The sequence below is a fragment of the Ursus americanus genome, chromosome 3 (assembly GCF_024610735.1).
Source record: "Ursus americanus isolate L20-20 chromosome 3, mUrsAme1.1.p, whole genome shotgun sequence".
Lineage (NCBI taxonomy): Eukaryota > Metazoa > Chordata > Mammalia > Carnivora > Ursidae > Ursus > Ursus americanus.
The window spans coordinates 84,962,331-84,981,678 of record NC_142129.1 but is presented as its reverse complement, the minus strand read 5'-3'; the positions used below and the strand labels follow the sequence as shown (position 1 = coordinate 84,981,678).

The 19,348-nt window shown below is 39.5% G+C and overlaps 1 protein-coding gene across 1 annotated transcript in view; it reads left to right on the top strand.

The window, feature by feature from the left end:
* PUS7 (pseudouridine synthase 7) overlaps positions 1–19,088 on the top strand; it is a 51,762-nt gene extending 32,674 nt beyond the window's left edge. Inside the window, exons 8-16 of the mRNA XM_045793442.2 lie at positions 1,706–1,834; positions 2,503–2,628; positions 9,284–9,345; positions 10,386–10,546; positions 11,481–11,607; positions 13,083–13,184; positions 15,811–15,940; positions 17,079–17,170; positions 17,979–19,088. Of these exons, the coding sequence (XP_045649398.2) occupies positions 1,706–1,834; positions 2,503–2,628; positions 9,284–9,345; positions 10,386–10,546; positions 11,481–11,607; positions 13,083–13,184; positions 15,811–15,940; positions 17,079–17,170; positions 17,979–18,115 (1,066 nt within the window). The 3' untranslated portion in view covers positions 18,116–19,088. The remainder of the gene's footprint in view (positions 1–1,705; positions 1,835–2,502; positions 2,629–9,283; positions 9,346–10,385; positions 10,547–11,480; positions 11,608–13,082; positions 13,185–15,810; positions 15,941–17,078; positions 17,171–17,978) is intronic.
* Positions 19,089–19,348: the final 260 nt, after the last annotated feature.

Below are 19,348 nucleotides of genomic sequence, written 5' to 3'. Positions count from 1 at the left end.
CTTTTTTGGAGGGCAGTAGGGATTAAAATTTAAAATCCACACCTCCCACATCTAGGAATTTATTTCAGACATGCACTATGTATAGATGAACAGAGAAGTATATGTAAGGTATTTACTGTAGAATTGTTTGTGATAGCAAAAGATAGGTAGCAATTTAAATGTCCATCAAAGGGGGTCAGATAAAGCATTGAATACGTAGGACAGCAGCCATCCCTTGCAACTGGACTAAGAATGCGGCAGCCTCAGAAGTACTGTGTGGATAAAGCAAATCTCGGAAATGCATTTTTAGGTGGAAAAAAGGCAAGGAGCTGGGGCGCCTGGGTGGCTCGATAAGCATCCAACTCCTGATTTCGGCTCAGGTCACGATGTCCGTTGGGAGATCAAGCCCTGCATCAGGTTCCCCGCTGAGCAGGGAGTGTGCTTTCCCTCTCCCTCTGCCCCTCATCCTGCTCATGCACTCTCTCTCTCTCTAAAAATAAATAAATCTTAAAAAAAAAAAAAAAAGATGCTGAACAATTTATCATGTAACAAAATTTGTTTTTTAAAAGGGAGGCTCTGGGTGCTAGTTACATGGTTGTGTTCACTTTGTGAAAATTCATTCCAGCAGAACACTTACGAGTCATGTATTTTTCCATATATACAATGTATAAAGAGCTTACAAAAAATTTCCTAAAAGGGAGGAGACTTTAGGTACACATATGCTTCTATATACAGAAAGTGTTTCTGGAAGGATGCACAAGAAACTGTTAACAGGGGCTGCTGGTGGGGAGAGGTGTTGAGGGATAGAGATAAGACATAGGTTTTTCAGTTCTGTATTTGTTTTTCTACATAAATTACTACTAAAGAAGTTAAGGAATTTTTCATGAAAATTTCCTTATACATTTTAAAGATTTTTTTTAAGAGAGGGAGTGAGCAAGAGAGAACTTGGGCAGCGGGGAAGGGCAGAGGGAGAGGGAGAACTCCTTTTACGATGACACGGGGCTCGATCCCAGGACCTCAGGATCATGACCTGAGCTGAAGGCAGATGCTTAACCAATTGAGCCACCCAGCCCCTCCATTCTTATACCTTTAAAATGATAGCAAGGTACGAATTTATGGTAGAATGCCATCTCTATCCCTATCTGTCTATATCTATCTATCTATCTATCTATCTATCTATCTATCTAATGTGTTTAAAAAGTGGGAGGAAATGCAAAGTTAGATATTAACAGATTTTTTTTTCAGGTGATGAAACTGCATTGTTTTTCTTATTCTCTGTACATTTTCGATCTTTCTTAGATTACAGTATTTTTCTGATAGATAAAAATAGGACTAACTCTTCTTTAAAATGCGGTAACAGTCCTTACCGTTGTATGGGATTGCTCTGTTATTATCCCCCTTCTCCCTCACAAAAAGTAGCAAATTGCACAGATACGATTGTTCCATTACTCATTATAAATCACATGAGACTTTATGAACATAAATGTGGCCCAGGTTAATCTATCCCGTGAGATCGAACCAGTATCGTTTTGCTGGAGAAATAGTCCAGAGGGAGATGAAAAGTATGCTCAGCCCACCTGCCGTGGCGCCTGTGTTTTGGCTCCTCGTAGCTTGGCATGGTCTTGTTTCGAGCTGTCGTTTCACGTAGTAGGGTATCCAGGACCTTTTCAGTCAGGCGGTACTTCATGATCCTCTTGGTGGTCCTTTTTTATTTTATATTTTTTAGAATAACTGCTCAAAGGCTTGCCCACTTGAACAAGTGCTTGATGAACTTTAAGCTGGGGAATTTCAGCTATCAGAAAAACCCTCTGAAACTGGGAGAGCTTCAAGGGAATCACTTCACCGTTGTCCTCAGGTAAAGACCTACAGGTAGGAATGCAGACCAGAGAGGGTCTCCCTGGGCCACCTCACATCTGTTTGGAACCATTATTAATCCAGGTGAGCGGTTCTAGCAGGTGTGGCAGCGAGGGAAGGCCGAGCAGAGCCTGATAGGGCTGGGAGAGCAAATACTGCTGGAGAGTTGGTACCAACATCCCCTCATCTCTCAAAACTCAGCACTTCCTTTGGAAAGGAGCCGTGTGCTTCAAGCACGGTGTTAAGAGACGAAGAGCCTGTGCTTCCGCTTATAGGCAGTAGCTAGGATGGGCAAATTCACGGACAGAGAAAGTAGAAGAAAGGTTACCTGGGGCGGGGGAGTCTAAGAGGGGGACATGGGAGTACTGTTTATGGGTACAGAGTGGGAAGAGTGGAAAGTTCGGGAAGTAGATAGTGGAGAATGTTGCACAACACTGTTGGTGTACTTACAGCCACTATGTTGTGTACTTAAAAATGGCTAGAATGGTCAATTTAATGTTATGTATATTTTGCCACAGTTTTTTTTTTTAAAACACAAAGTCCTCAGCAGGTAGAGAGAAAGCTGCAGGGGATAAGGACACGGCCCGGAAGCCAAGCCTTATCATTGAGGATACGCGTCCCTGAATGTGTTTGACTCGGTTTTTTCTCTGGCTAACTTGGGCCCTACAGAAATATAACAGGAACTGATGAGCAAGTTCAGCAAGCTATGAACTCTCTCAAGGAGATCGGATTTATTAACTACTACGGAATGCAAAGATTTGGAACTACAGCTGTCCCCACATATCAAGTTGGAAGGTGTGTATTTAATTTCTTTTGTCTGAATGAGCTCACTGAAAAAAAGCAGAAAGGTTTTTTGTTGCTGTTGTTTTTAATTATTCATGTCTGGGCCGAATGAGCCAGTGTGTCTCATCAGCGGATCCACAGCATTCTTCTAATTTTTGTTTTTTAATATAATACCAATTAATACAAAAATAACAATAAAAAATTAAATCAGTGTTGAAAAAGATATAACCTGAAAGGCAAGTTTTTCTCTCATCCCTGATAACCCATCCAGGGATTCTCTTTTTAGTTCCTTCTTTACAGGTAAATCTTGGCTCAGTTCAATAAGCTGTTGGGTAGCCTGACAGACGATGCATTTGGAGATCTCCATTAACAAGTGCTTTCCAGTTTATTAAATTTTCATCTTCACTTTCCCCCGCCCTTAAAGAAAGTGGTGTAGGACGGAAATAGCGTGGTAAAATTTATTTTAAGAACTCTGATTCACTTTCAGGAAAAAGGGAATCCCTCTAGGGTGAGCTAGGGTGGGAATCCCATCAACAAATACTTGGACTTTTGATCTTGGGGTCATTGGAGCGCCACATTGGGTGTAGAGATTACTTAAATAAATAAACTTGAAAAAACTTCAAAAGGGGCGCCTGGCTAGCTCAGTTGGAAGAGGGTGCAGCTCTTGATCTCTTGATCTCAGGGTCGTGAGTTCAAGCCCCACACCGGGTGTAGAGATTACTTAAATTTATTTTTTTTAAGATTTTATTTATTTATTCGAGGGAGAGAGAGAGAGAGCATGAGCAGAGGGAGGGGCAGAGGGAGAAGCAGACTGCCTGCTGACCAGGGAACCCGATGCAGGGCTTGATTCCAGGCCCCTGAGATCATGACCTGAGATGAAGGCAGACACTTAACCAACTGAGCCACCCAGGCACCCAAATAAATAAACTTTAAATACATACGTACATACTTACTTACTTGGATTTGGAAACCTAAACCTGTATATGCTGTCCTGCGTCCAGTAGATTGTTACATAAAGTAATCATTCTCATGGGAGTTCGGATTATAGAAGTTACGAGTTGGAAGTGATCTGAGAGATTATGTAGTTTGTGTTCTTCCCTGTGTTTCAAACCCATATTCTAGCAAAGGTGAAATTTAGGCTTGGGGGTCTGCTGGAGCTCACTAGTTGGTCCCTAGTAATCCTAGCAACAGGGGACTTTTCTTGACTTACCGTGCGGGGTTGTAGCAGCTGACTACACAAACTTGTATTTTTAAAAGCACAAAATGGTTGGGGTGCCTGGGTGGCTCACTTGGTTAGGTGTCTGACTTGGTTTTAGCTCAGGTCATGATCTCAGGGTCGTAGGATCAAGCCCTGTGTAGGGCTCCACACTCAGTGCGGCTCTGCCTGAGATTCCCTCTCCCTCTGCCCCTCTACCTGCTCGCACACCTGTGCACACACTCAGTCTCTCTCAAATAAAATCTTTAAAAAAAAATAAAGTTTTAGGAAAGCACAAAATGATAAAAATCTGTCATGTAGTATTTCCTCTACTTCTTTGATGCAGTGTTTTGAAGGTTAAAAGCTCAGGCAGTTCTGAACCTCAGATTACTCATCTATCAAATGGAGATCATAATGCTAACTTCACAAGGTGGTGAAAATGACGTGACATGATATTTATTGCAGCACCTATTGCTATGTCTAGGACATAGTAAGTGCTCAATAAGCAGAAAGGAATATTTTAATACTAAAGCATACTAACCAGAGAAAGAATTTTTGCCGAGAAGAAAGCTAATGATCATTATCATTAGATAATAAATGATAACGTTTTCAATCTTGCTAAATGGTAAGAGGACATTGATAAAGATAGTGAAGATGTTAATCGTATTATGGGACAGAATATTTAAGGGAAGGCTGTATCAACTTTTGGTTTTTTTAATTTTGTTTTGTTTTAAATAGGATTTTATTTATTTTTTAAGTAGACTCCATGCCCAACATGGTGCTTAAACTCATGACCCTGAGATCAAGAGTCACACGCTCCACTGATGAGCCAGCCAGGCACCCCAAGCTGTATCAACTTTTTTTTTTTAAGATTTTATTTACTTATTTTAGAGAGAGAGAGAGCAAGCACAAGCGGGGGCGGGGGGAGAGGGAGAGAATCTCATGCAGACTCTGCCCTGAGCACAGAGCCCAACATGGGGCTCAGTCTTATGACCTTGAGATCATGACCTGGGCCAAAACCAAGAATCAGACACTCAACCAACTGAGCCACCCAGGTGCCCCTGTATCAGCTTTTGTATTTGGAATTAATTTGGTAGAAGAACAGCCATGGGACCCTGCCAATATTATACTCCAAAGATAATGTAAAATGGCTAATGAAAATGAGATCAGATTTATCAGAAAGGCACAAAAATTGCATTGCAGGCCCTAAATATAGAGTCAGTATATAGCCCATTCAAAATTCCAAACCAACAGTTTCCATAATGTAAGAATATTTTCTAGCTTCAGAGCCACCCACTATTACCATCATAGGACCTCCTAAGGAAAAAACAAAACAAACCTTAGTTTATAGATTAAAGATGGAAGAATGACATAGCCAAAGTTTTTAAAGAACTCTTACAACTCAAAGACAAAAGGGACAAATAACTGTCTAAAAATAGGCAAGTGATCTGAGGAGACATTTCTCCAAAGAACATTGACTAATGGCCAGTAAGCACACAAAAAGATATTCCGCATCATTAGGGAATCACTGATCGTTAGGGAAAAGCAGTTCAAAACCACAATGAGCTATCACTTCATATCCACGATGATAGCTAAAATCAAAAAGACAGACAATAACAGGTGCTGGTGAGAATGTGGAGAAGTTGGAACCCTCATGTGCTGCTGGTAGAAATGTAAAACGGATAACAGCCTGGCCAGTCCCCAAAAGGTTAAATGTAGAGTTACCATATGACTCAGCTGTTGTCCTCCTAGGTATATATTCAGGAATTGAAAACGTGTTCACACAAAAATTTACACCAATGTTTATAGCAGCCAAAAAAAAAAAAAAAAAAAAAGGAAACAGCCCAGATGTCCATCGACTGATACATGGATAAAGAAAAAGTGATGTATCCATACAATGGAATATTATTCAACAATAAAAAGAGAATGGAGTACTGACACCTGCTACAATATGGATGGACCTTGAAAACATGCTAAGTGAAAGAAGCCAGTCACAAAAGGGAGGATATTATAGGATTCATTTATATGAACTATTCAGAATAGGCAAATGCATAGAGACAGAAAGTTGGTTAGCAATTGCCTACCTCTGAGGGAGGGATAATGGAGAGAGACTACTGATGGGTGTAGGATTTCTTTTTGGGTGATAAAAATGTCCCAAAATGATTGTGTGACGTTACACAATTCTGTGAGGATACCAAAAGCCATTGAATCGTGCACTTAAATGGATGAATTATATGAATATTTGAGTCATACCCCAGTAAAGCTGTTTTTTTTTTTTAATGGAATAAATCCTTGCATATATGGTCAAATGATTGTCGACAAGGGCAACAAGACCATTCAATGGGGAGAGGACAGTCTTTTCAACAAATTGTGTTGGGGAAATTGGATATATATATTAAAAAATGAAGTTGGACCCTTCACATCATTACACGTTGTCTCACACCATTTATAAGAATTAACTCAAAATAGATCCAAGACCTGAACCTACTACAACTATAAAATTAGGGGAAAACCTCATGATATTTGATTGCCAATTTCTTGGATAGAACAATAGGTTGGACTCCATAAATTAAAAATACTTATATACAAAGGACGCTATCAACAGAATGAAAAAGCAGTCCACAGAATGGGAGAAAATATTTGCAAATTATATATCTGATGAGGGGTTAATATCCAAAACACATAGAGTTCCTACAACTCAACAATAAGAAAACAACTTGATTAAAAATGGGCAAGGAACTTGAATAGACCTTCCATCAAAGAAGAAATACAAATGACTAATAAACAAATAATGAAAAGATGCTCAATATTAGTAATCATTAAGGAAATTCAAATCAAAACCATAATGAGATAATTTTTTATACCCGTTAAAAAGACCATTATTTTAAAAAAAACAAGTGTTGGTGAAGATGTGGAGAAATGGGAACCCTTGTGTATTGCTGGGGGGAATATAAAATGGACCAGCCTCTGTGGAAAATGATATGGTAATTCTTCAGAACATCAAATGTAGAATCACCATGTGATCCATAAATTCCATTTTTGAATATCTACCCAAAAGAAGTGAAAGCAAACACTCAACAAATATTTACACACTCATGTTTTTTAGAGTATTCATAACAACCAAAATGTGGAAGCAACCAAGTGTCCATTAACAGATGAATGTTACATAGGTACGATGGAGAATCCTTCAGCTTTGACAGGAAGGAAATTCTACACATGCTACAACATGAATAGACCTCGAGAACTTTTATGCTAAATGAAATAAGCCAGTCACAAAAGGACAGATACTGTGTAATTCCTCTTACACGAAGTACCTAGAATAGTTAGGTTCCCACATAAAGTAGAGCAGTGGTTGCCAGGAGATGGGAGGTCTTTAATGTGTGCAGTTTCAGTTGAGGAAGATGTAAAGGTTCTGGGGGCAGGTCGTCCTGATGGTTACACACAATACGAATGTATTCAGTGCTGTAGAACTGTACACTTTAAAAATGGCTAAAATTAAGAGTTTTATGTTACACATATTTTATATAATTTTAAAAAGCTGTAAGAAGGAAAAATAATGTAAGAAAAGTAGAAAACATCTTAATGTGTAGAGGGCCTCTTGTAAAGCTAATCTGCATATTTAATATGGCAATATATACTGAACTTTCATGTATATGGTAGCAACCTAAGAAACTTTGTAATATATTACACCACGTGTTGGCAGACCTTTTCTGTGAAGGGCCAGATAGTAAATATCTTGGGCTTTGTGGGCCATGGAGTGTTCGTAGCAGGTAGTCAGCTCTGCTGTTAAAACAGTGTGAAACCAGTCACACGCAGTGCGTCGTCAGTGCATGAGCACCAGTGTTTTACAGTAAACCTATTTCCAAAATCAAGTGACCAGCCAGGTAACAGGTTTTTGAACACAGACGTCTTCTTCTAGAATACCTGACAGACCAGTGCCCGGTCCTGAACTAGTTCTCCACTCTCTGGAGGTGTTGCGGCTAGCCTAGCCAGCTCCATAATGTGTCACCCAGGAGAGTACTGGAAGACTGATACGGTATGGCTTCTTCCAGGACTGCAAGGATGGCCAGCAGTAAGAAATCTGTTGTGTAGTAAGTCACACTAGTAGATAAAAAAATCCATATGATCATATCGTTGGATACCAAACAGCATTTTACATAGTTTAATATGCAAAAATATCCCATAGAGGTTAACTAAAATATGAAAAATAAAAAACCCAGTTAACTAAAAGAAAGGGTTTCTATATTCTTATAGTAGGGAAGGTCTGTCTTTTTTAAAAGATTATTTATTTTAGAGAGCAGGACAGAGTGGGGGGGTGGAGGAGGAGAGAGAGATAATCTCAAGCAGACTCCCCGATGAACATGGAGCCTGATTTGGGCCTCCCTATAGAGCTCGATCCCGAGATCATGAGATCATGAGATCATGACCTGAGCTGAAACCAAGATTTGGACACTTACCCGACTGAGCCACCCAGGTGCCCCTAGGGAAGGCCTTTCTAAGCATGACTCTAACACCAGAAATCTTAACTGGAAAGAATTTCAGCTATGATACACAAAACAGAATTTTCGTATGGCAAATTGTAATAAAAGTTAAAGGAAAAATTGGATATGCTTATAGATGTATCAGAAAAGTCATGGGGGCACCTGGTTGGCTCGGTCAGTGGAGCATGTGACTCTTGATCTTGGGGTTGTGAGTTCTAGCCCCACATTGGGTATAGAGATTACTTAAAATCTTTAGGGAGCTCCTGGGTGGCTCAGTTGATTAAGCATCTGCCTTTGGCTCAGGTCATGATCCCGAGTCCTGGGATCATGGATTTTGGGTTCCCTACTCAGCGGGGAGTCTGCTTCTCCCTCTGCCCCCTCATTCCCTCTTGCTCTTTGTTGCTTTCTCTGTCAAATAAATAAAATCTTTAAAAAAAAAATAAAATCTTTTTTTTTAAGCCATGAAAAATACTCTGTCAAGTGTTGATTTATAGTGTTAATTAGATAACATGCAGCCTTTCTTATGTACTATTAAATTTTTGAGAAGCATATATATAATCAGCAAGAATAATGGGAAGGATAAAGTGTTATTTATTCTGTTTGTCTAGGCAAGAAGGTATTTAACAAGGGGGAGAAATTTCTTGAGAAGTTTCAAATAAGTTTTACTGCAGAAAGACTTAACTTTGATTTATACAGATAATACTATGTGTAACAGCTTACTGAGTTGGTTACTGTTCATACTATCAGCATTTTAAAACTGTGACGTGATGCTGAATGTTAATGAGTGAACCTGCCCTTCATTTTGTTCTCTCTTGTTTTTAAGTTCTTTTGACATTTACGTCGGAAACCTTTGTCATTATATTGGTTTCTCAGCTTCCTTTTAGATTTAATAAAATATATACAGTTAACATGGTTTGTGACTGCACAGATTTTGGCATATAAAATTCATCTGACTGCAAAATTAAGTAAAATAAATAATGTTTAATTTTAGAGCTATCCTACAGAATTCCTGGACTGAAGTCATGGATTTAATATTGAAACCCCGTTCTGGAGGTGAGAATAAAATTCATGTTAATGAAAAAAAAGAAATAGAATATCTTGTTAGGTATTTGTGGAATTCCTTTGCATAAAAAGTATGTGTGCATATTGGGGGTGGTTATTTCAGAATTTTAAAGATTGTTTTTACAGTAAAATAAAAAGGATAGTTCATTTTTTCCCCACAAATTCTATGTATGTATATATATATATATATATATATATATATATATATATATATATATATGTGAGATTTATAATTTGTATTCTGTTTTCAGCTGTTTAGCTCATCTAATTTATTCATTCATAAATGAATACATTTATTTCTTTTTCCCCATGCACTACTAAATCTCCGAACATGCAGGAATCCAGACACATTGCACTTGTGGTGAATGTGTTAAAGCATAGTGTAATACAGAATGTAAAAACTGGGCCAAAAAATGTGGAGGGTTTTTAGTTTGAAGAGTTTGTCAAAAACTTCCAGAAAGTACCTCTACATTCATACCGTATGAAAAAAGATTTAAATACTACTGTACAAGGTCACCTGGGTGATTCAGTTAAGCGTTCGACTCTTGATTTCGGCCCAGGTCTCGATCACAGGGTCGTGAGTTTGAGCCTCACATTGGGCTCCATGCCCTTTAAAAAAAAAAAAACCAAAAAACACTACTGAACAAATTATCAAAACAATTATGCCCTTGGGGTAATAATTCATTTGCAAATTAAAAGAGATAAAGTTGTCTAATTTTAAGGACAGTGACCTATTAAATTTGCCAACACTGTAGAAAAAGAGAAGGAAGAAAGGAGTACCTCGGTTTTGTCTTGTGTTTAATCAGCTGTGATCATGGAACAGTAATGGTCTTTAAATCCTGGGGTGGTGGTAGGTGGACAAAGCCGGCTCATTCAGTACGCTCTACCTGTCCCGCCTTTTCACATTCTCATGGGTATTCTCATGTGAGCAGAAGCTTTTTCCAATGTTGTGTTCCTTAGGAAGCACATTAAGTTACGGAAATCTATCTTTTCAATAAATTGTTTTAATCACAGCTTTTTATTTCCCCCAGCCGAGAAGGGCTACTTGGTTAAGTGCAGGGAAGAGTGGGCGAAGACCAAAGACCCAGCCGCTGCCCTCAGAAAACTTCCTGTCAAAAGGTGTGTGGAAGGGCAGCTGCTTCGAGGACTTTCAAAATATGGAATGAAGAATATAGTCTCTGCATTTGGCATAGTGAGTGCTATTTGTGAAGTCAGGCAAATGACTTGAGGTGGCTTAATGCTTTTTAAATTTTATCGTTAAATATTTTACTAAATTTTGAAAGAGCAGAAGGGAAATAAGGATCCTTCGGTGATCTCTGAGTGCCGTGTTACCTAAGTGATCCTTGGTTGTTCCCTGAACGGTGATGGGGGTGGAGGGTGGGGGCGGGAATGTTGGCAATATTTATTAATGTTGAGGGCATGAGAAAAGCATTAAGGTGGAAAATATTATCTACAAGGAAATTTAAATTAACCATCGTGGTACTTCAGAAATTCAGTCTGTCTGAGAGTTCCTTTCTTGATCATTCTCCAGCATCAGCGCTGTAACCTACCTAAGAGGTTGTATGAGAAATGGTTTACATGATTGCATTTCCGTTTGGTTTCTTCGTGGTGGTCCAGCAGTGGGTACCATCTTTGCATGTGTGGCCTATGCTAGTATTCGGATATCTATAACCCAGAATAGACTGAAGGTTAACTCTTCAACTTCAGTCTTATTTAATCTTCCCCAGGCAAGCAAAAAAAGCAGAATTTTAAATTAGTTGTCCATTCAGTCATTTAGGTTTTTTCCTTCTATGGAATTATCAGGAAGAAAGCACTGTTTGCTCTGTAAGTGGTGTGTAAATTTCTACGGTTTAAGCACTGTGTCTTTGATTCAGGATATAGTTCCCCCGCAGTTGCTTTATTTGCACGAATGCATGGCAACCAGTGCAGTTGGAGCCGACTGTGAACACCCTGTAGTCAGAGGGGTTCTGTGTCTAACACTGGTTGCTATGTGTCAGTCACTGTGGCATTCAGGGTATGAGCTTCTTGTCCTAGGGTCACCACTAAACAAGTGATATGTCTTGGAAATTACAGTACTTTTAATATTCAGAATATGTATTTTTTTCCTTGCCTGTTTTTTAATTCAGATACCAAGAAATAATCGCTTAATGTATATTCATAGCTATCAAAGCTATGTATGGAATAACATGGTAAGCAAGAGAATAGAAGAGTACGGACTGAAGCCTGTTCCAGGGGACCTTGTTCTCAAAGGAGGTAAAAAGGCAAATATCCTCATTTTTCCACCCAACTAGGGTTAGTTATTTGACACTAGTGCTTAAAATCTGGCCCGGCCACTACTTAAGAGATAGAGAGATGTCTAGTAAGGTTGAAATGGAAAGACATTGTAAACTCAGATTGAACAGTTTGGATCTGTGTCTTTAATGAAAATATATATCCAATTTGGGGCTCCTCGGTGGCTCAGTCGGTTAAGTGTCTGCCTTTGGCTCAGGTCATGATCTCGGGGTCCTGGGATTGAGCCCTGCATCGATCCCTACTCAGCGGGGAGTCTGCTTCTCCCCTTCCCTCTGTCTGCTGCTCCCCCTGCCTATGCTCTCTGTCTCTCTCTGTCAAATGAATAAATAAAATCTTTAAAAAAAAAAAAGAAAAGAAAAGAAAAAAATATATATCCAATTTGAGTAAGTGCCTAACTCGCTCTGGGTCTCTGGGCCTCCATTTTCTCAGCTAGAATAAGATTTGGACTTAATGTCGCCTTACATCTTTTTCCAAACTGTAACCTGGGTCTAGCAAATACTCCCCTCTGCTTCCGGATGTACCTCAGCCTCTCAGCTGTTGTCTGCCAGTTTTAAAGAGTTTCTTTAAGTCAACACTTGATTGGAGCTCGCTTTACATGCGGGCCATGATATAACAGACATTTAGTGCATACCCTGTGCCCGCAGCATTCAGGAAACACACAAATGATCCCATCTGATGCTGAGCCCTCACCATGGGCCAGGCCTTTTGCTGAGCCCTTTGTCGACAGCTTCTGGTTTAAAGCTCTCACAGTATTCTGTCAAGTAGTGTCTCTGTTCTTCAGACGAGGTTCACAAGGTTCCACAGCTGGTTAAAAAAAGAAAAGGCAGGAATTCAGAATCAAGGTCTGCCTGTTTCCACAGTCCCCATGCTTCCGGTGTACCCGGCTGTCCTTCTGCTCTCTGAACACATAGCCTGCTCGTCTGCATGTATCCCCGATAACTCCACGAAGGTGTCTGTTGAGAAATTTTGATTATCCTGGATTAATAGTTTTTAACCTATCCAATGTTGATTATATCTAGGTATTTTAATGTCCCATGTGCCATTACATTTCATCTTCTAAATGCAGACTGATTTTTTAAATTATTCTCTTAGCAAAATGCATCCATTGGTGATAGCGTTCTAGATAGTATTTTGTAGTGTTGCTTAAAAAGGAGCTGCTTTTTTTAAAGCAAACATTCTAAAAAATTGAGGGTGCAGCTGAGAAATAATTTTTTTTTGACTTTCCACTCGTTCTCAGTCATGATTTGTATTTCTTGGGTAGAGCAGAAAGGACAAAAAGATCTCTAACTTCATGTCTTTAAGCTTTGTAGGCCACTCAGCCTGTGTCCACTTGCACATCTGACTTCTTAGATGTGTATAATTTTAGAAGATCAGGCTCTTGAAAATATTACCTATTTTCACATTTTTTCTTAATTTCTCTATTTGTGATTTTGCAGCTACAGCCACCTACATTGATGAAGAAGATGTTAATAATTACTCAATCCATGATGTGGTAATGCCCTTGCCAGGTTTCGATGTTACCTACCCAAAGCATAAAAGTAAGTTCCTTGTCTGGGGAAAATAGTTATAACAAAGTCTGAAGTATTTAAGCCATTGGCCACCAAGCGTAGAGAGACAGGGGAAAAAATCAGTATTTGAAATATAATTTTAGAACTTTGATTTCCATCAGACTTGAAAATGTTTTGATTTTAAGCATTTATAAACCACGTTTACATATAAAGTCCCCCAGGAAGGGATGTATTCAGATGGATAATTTAAAATTAAAAAAAAAAAATTTTTTTTTAAGTCATCTCTACACCTAACATGGGACTTGAACTTATAACCCCAGGATCAAGAGTCACATGATTCACCGGCTAAGCCAGCCAGGCGTCCCTGGATAATTAAATTAAGAAACAGAAAGGTGGTGGTGGTGGTGGTGGCAGTAGTAGGAGTAGTTATAGTAGTATTGGTATTATTGTTACTAGTGTTGCTGTTACTATTGGCATTATTTAAATTTCTGAAATCCACTAATTCTTATTAAGGATAAGAAGGCTTTGGAAAAAGTCACTGAGAAAGTGAATGGACAGTCCTACTTTAACATTGCTTCTTTTAGCCTTTTTTGTTTGACACCATGTAAGTAATACCTGCTTACTGTGTTTTAAAAGTCAACGAGCACAGAAGTTTATAGAGTGAAAAGTTAGAATTCACTCCCCTTATTTCCCGTTCTCCATCGGCTGTTATGAATTACTTCCCTTACCTTCATGGATTAGGGTTGGGGGGTGGGTGGACTGGAACTTTCATTGTTCAAGGATTCAGAAATTTGAAAAAAGAAAGCAGCTCTGAGCATGAGACCAGCTTGGTGGATCTGACCCTGGAAGTTTACTCCTAGCCAGAACTGATCTGTGGGAGGTTATTGTAAAAAAATCTTTTCTTTTGGGGCGCCTGTGTGGCTAAATTGGTTAAGCATGCAACTCTTGATTGCAGCTCAGGTCTTGATCCCAGGGTCATGAGTTCAGGCCCCACATTGGGCTCCCAGCCTACTTCAAACAAACAAACAAACAAACAAACAAAAACCATCTTTTCTCTCAAGGGACCAGAATGTCCCTTATCCATGTTATATTCCTTGAAATTGTGCAAGTTATAGAATGATTAGGTATTAACACCCTTCTTTGATAATGCAAATACTTAAAAAAAATTCATCTGCTGCTTACATGTTGATTAACACAATCAGATTGCTGTGTTCCTAATACTTATGTGACGTTGACTTCACTGAGGGACAGGAGTAGAGATGAGGAGGAGAGAATGACTGGGGAGACGAGGGATGGGGTGGGCAGGGTCTGCCTAGCCTAATGGCTCAGTGGGGCCCCGAGGAGACACTGCTACTGGAACTAGTGAGAAGGAAAGCACTTAAGATGCTCAGAGCCACTCTTGCTCTCTTTCCAAGAAAGAAAAAGTAAACATGCTTTTCTTCTTTCGTGTACCTCTCAGGAACAGAAATGTGGGTTAATACCAGATAAGACATAAATTCAGCACAACCTTTGACCAAGCCGTTCATGAAAATCTTGTGGGTAAAACAGGGGCTGACAGACTGGATTGGTGCTGGTTTGGGCCCGGGGGTTGGTAACATACACACACACTCGGCGTCCAGTAGTGCGCAATTCAGGGATCCCTGTTGTCTTATAGGTGTGTTGTAAGGGGGTCTTTCCTTCACCCTAGTCTACCCAGTATTTTTTATGAATAACTTGAATAAAGAAATCTGTTTATCATGTTTGCAAATTATGTTACCCAGAATGGCTAATACTAATTATATGAAAAGTAAGTTTTTTAAAAGAACTGCAGAAGGCATTGAACATAGGGTTAAATGTAAATTGTTACTTTTGTAAAGGCCTAGTTTGATAGTAGTCTACATAAAGTATCTGGAGTTATTACTAAACATCAGGCTGCTACCCTGAGGCCAGTGAAGGGTTTTGTGGGGAATACAGAAATGGCAGAGGAGGGACAGGTGGAGGACCGGTTGTGTGACCTAGAGAAAATACGGCTTAAAGGGCCAATACTCATGAGTACGTGTGGAAGAGGGCAGTGAAACTGCTGTGTTCCAAAGCAGTCAACAGAAGTTCTAAAAAGACAGATTTCAGCTTGGAATAAGAACTTTCTGACAATCGTGTTCCTCACAAAAAAGTGGTTACCCCTAACTGGCCTCATGCAAACAAAGGCCTGGATGACTGTCTCTCTTGGGTGTTATAAAAAAGATTCCACATCAGGTGTGAGGCTGAGCCCAGATGGTTTTCCAGGTCTCTTACTTTTATGTATATTTATTATTTATATCTGCCTTCCAGAAAGAGTTTGAGGCCTCTCTACATTGTCTCTTCCAACTCTGAGCATGTATAAATTGTATTAATAACTTCTGATGGAATGTTTTTTGTAGTTAGCTTAAAAACCTTACACTCCAGGTACTGTGGCTGCTTGCAAGAGATAACTTACAAGTTGGTCCAGTCTAAGCTGGGGACACCTAGCCCTGGGAGTAAGTCCCTAAATTTTGATTCCAGAGAACAGGCTAGATGATAAATTAGAGGGACTGGTTTTGTTAGGGTGATCTAACTGAATTTACGTCTTACTCTCTTTGTAGTCTAGCTGAAGGTAGCTTGCTGGCATGCTGCATTCCAACTAACGTTTTGTGTTTTATAGTTAGTGAAGCCTACAGGGAAATGCTCACAGCGGACAATCTGGATATTGACAACATGAGACACAAAATTCGAGATTATTCCTTATCAGGGGCCTACCGAAAGATCATTATTCGTCCTCAGAATGTCAGTTGGTGAGTGATAGTCTGGAATGAAAGAGAACTAAATTATGATGTGAGATTGAAAGCTTTTGCATCACTTGTGTATTTTCCAGTATTTACAACCTGGTGTACAAGTGCTACTTGCTATTGTCACTATTATTATTGCTACTACTTGGAATTTTTCAAATCATCAGGAAACAAATGAGTGAAAGTGGTTAAGTTTACATTTTATTGACCTTGCTAAATTATTGAAGAAATGTGCAAAGAATGAAATTTTTCCGCATTAGTAAAAAATTGAGATTTGTTGGGGCACCTGAGTGGCTCAGGTAAGCATCCAGCTTGGTTTTGGCTCAGGTCATGATCTCAGGGTGGTGAGCTTGAGCCCTGCATCTGTCTCCAGAGTCTGCTTGAACCTCCCCCCCCTCCTATAAAATAAATAGAAAGAAAGAAATCTTCTAAAGATTGAGATTTGCTTACAGAGCTATCCCTGAGCAAGCTACCTTTATTCAGAATTAGCTGAGAGTTCCAAACGCTGATCTGTTTGTTTTAATATCATGTTTCTAAAGAGAAAAATATACATGTATTGCCTCATTTCAAATATTTCAGTACCTAAAGTAAACTAAAGCTTTAGTTGATAATTTTTAAAACTAAATATTGAATTAGTTGTTCATTGCCAGGAAGTTCTCTCTCTTCCCTCTCTCCATCTCTTTCTCTCTTTCTGTCTTCCCTCCTCTTCTCTGGGTTGTGGGATGAGGTTGGCCGTGTTGGACTTGGTCCTCCCCACTCCAGAGAGCAGTTCCTTGTGACTAACGCTGTGTTGTTAGTAGTGAAAACCATTCTGGAGAAAACATAAATGCCATTATTCATTCATTCACATCTGTGCAAAGTTAAGTTTACTATTTATCAACTACGTATAAAGAGAAGTTCTATCCTAAGGAAACATTTTATATTTTTTTACATAGGCTGGCATCCTTCGTCACCTTGCTGTGTAATAATATAAAAGAAATACTCATGCGTAAGATCTGGTCCTATCCTGTTAATCGAATAGTCCCACCCAGAATTATTTCCAACAGACCTATGTGTTCTCCTTTCTAAGCAAATGGCAATGAGCTGCTTAGTACCTTTTATGGCAGTTCACATTCACACTTTTCTTTCTTTATGTGTTTTGAAGGGAAGTTGTTGCATACGATGATCCTAAAATTCCACTCTTCAACACAGATGTGGACAACCTGGAAGGGAAACCACCACCGGTGTTTGCTTCTGGTAAGTTTACTCAGCCATCAGTTCTGTGTCAACTGTGAAATGTTTTCTCAATCAAAAACATAAATTAAAGAAAAACTCCTGGGGCACCTAGGCGGCTCAGTTGGTTAAGCATCTGCCTTCGGCTCAGGTCATGATCCCAGGGTCCTGGGATCGAGCCTCGCGTTGGTCTCCCTGCCCAGTGGGGAGTCTGCTTCTCCTTCTCTCTCTGCCCTTCCCCCTGCTCATGCTTTGTCTCTGTCTCTCTCAAATAAATGAACAAAGTCTTCTAAAAGAAAGAAAGAAAAAACTCTTATAATCACCACCACCTTCCACCAGCTCGGTGATTTCTATTTTGTGTTTTGTCATCTTAGTTTCATGGCTATAGCTCGATAATTAAAATGGTAGATTTCGCTGAAAATGAAGGAACGTTACAGAAGGTTGTGGTGTTAGGTGATTGAGTATTTCCTCCACGACCACCCCTCCCCCCGAGTTAACACAGGTGAGTGAAAATCCAGGAACGGAGTCTAACACATGAAATTTGCATTGTCATTGTCAAATTCTTGCCTCCATTCCTTTGTCTGTTTTCACCCTATTGCTTTTGTGTCGTTTGCCCTTTTTATGAAGGTTCCAAGTAGAATTGCCGTAGGGATTAGCTGGATCATATACTCCCAGCTCTCACTTCCACGTTTCACTCTCGGAGGCCACACGGGGAGTAGCGCCTGAGGAAAGGAGCACGGTTGTTTCCTTTCTGTAGAGATGATATGACTCTCCCCAGTCTGTCTGCCGCTGCCTGCCTTTTCTGACCATTCTCTTCTCTCTTGCCTGGCAGAAGGCAAATACAGAGCTCTGAAGATGGATTTTTCTCTCCCTCCTTCTACCTACGCTACCATGGCCATTCGAGAAGTGCTAAAAATGGATACCAGCATCAAGAACCAGACCCAGCTGAACACCACCTGGCTCCGCTGAGTCCTTTCCCCCAGGTTTAGAAGATGCACACAAGTGTTTGCTGGCTTCCTGCTCATTTTTCTCTTAGTAGAGACCCATAGGTGTATTTTAGATCTTTGTAGCTAAAGATTATTAGTATTTTTCCAGGTTTTTATTAGCTTAATTTGCAATATTTGTACACATATACAAATCCTGAGGATCCTAATTCTAGCTCAGAGGATATAAATTGATCAGAATATATTTCAGGTGCTTAAATCATAGTAAAATGTCAGCTTTCCTGGCTTTATAATAATTTAAAAGGACTTTGGTTTGAAGTTGCAGTTTTAAGTTTTGCTACATTCTTAAAGGACAACATGAATTTTTAATGTATCCATGAATGGAGTATGCAAGGATGCATTTTAAGAGAAAATGAAACAAAACAAATCTTGACTATGAATAAATAAAATACCCCACCCGTCGCTATTAATACAAATACAGTACTCATGTTTATTTAAATGATAAGACATTTACAGGTTTATAAACAGAAAAGTGATTGTATCATCATCTAAATCCTATACCAGGTTTAGGTAAGTGTTGGTAGATCTTTCAGTTGCAATAGCTTTGCATTTATATTCTCATTGCCTTGCAGGACAGTTGCATTGATAGGGCCTGTTTTTCTCGATGTAAACACGTGCAGCTATTTTTGTTAGTCAAGGTCTGATTTTTACTCTAGGTGCCTTTTATGTTCAGAACTCCTTCCATCGGACTGGTTATTTGCCCCAAAATAAATGACAGCAGAGAAGAAAACTTTGAACCTTTCCAAGGGCTCCTCAAATCAGCAGCATCCACCTCTGTCACCTTCCGCGTAGGTGTTTCGGTTTCTGGCCTTGTGTAAAACTTGTCTCTGGCGTGAAAGGCTTAGTAGACCTTTCCAAGGGTGTGTGTGACGTAAGTGCACCGATTTTTATTTTCTACCATTTCTAGAACAAAATATAATAAATATTTTTTAAAACTCCTTTCTACTAGTTATATGTTAATCAAATAAATTATCTAAAACTGAGTGTGAATGAGAACCTTGGCCCAGACTGAGGGCAAGGAACGGAGTGAGTGAGGGATCCTCAGAGATGGTGTTGACACAAAGATGTGTCCTGCTCGGGTGTGAGATGTCATGAGAATAATACAGTTGAGTGTCAGGCTCTACGGCTGTTGGACCATGTTGGACTGGATTCAAGGTTATTCTTCCAGTAGCACCCCTCACTTGCTTTCCAGCCTGCT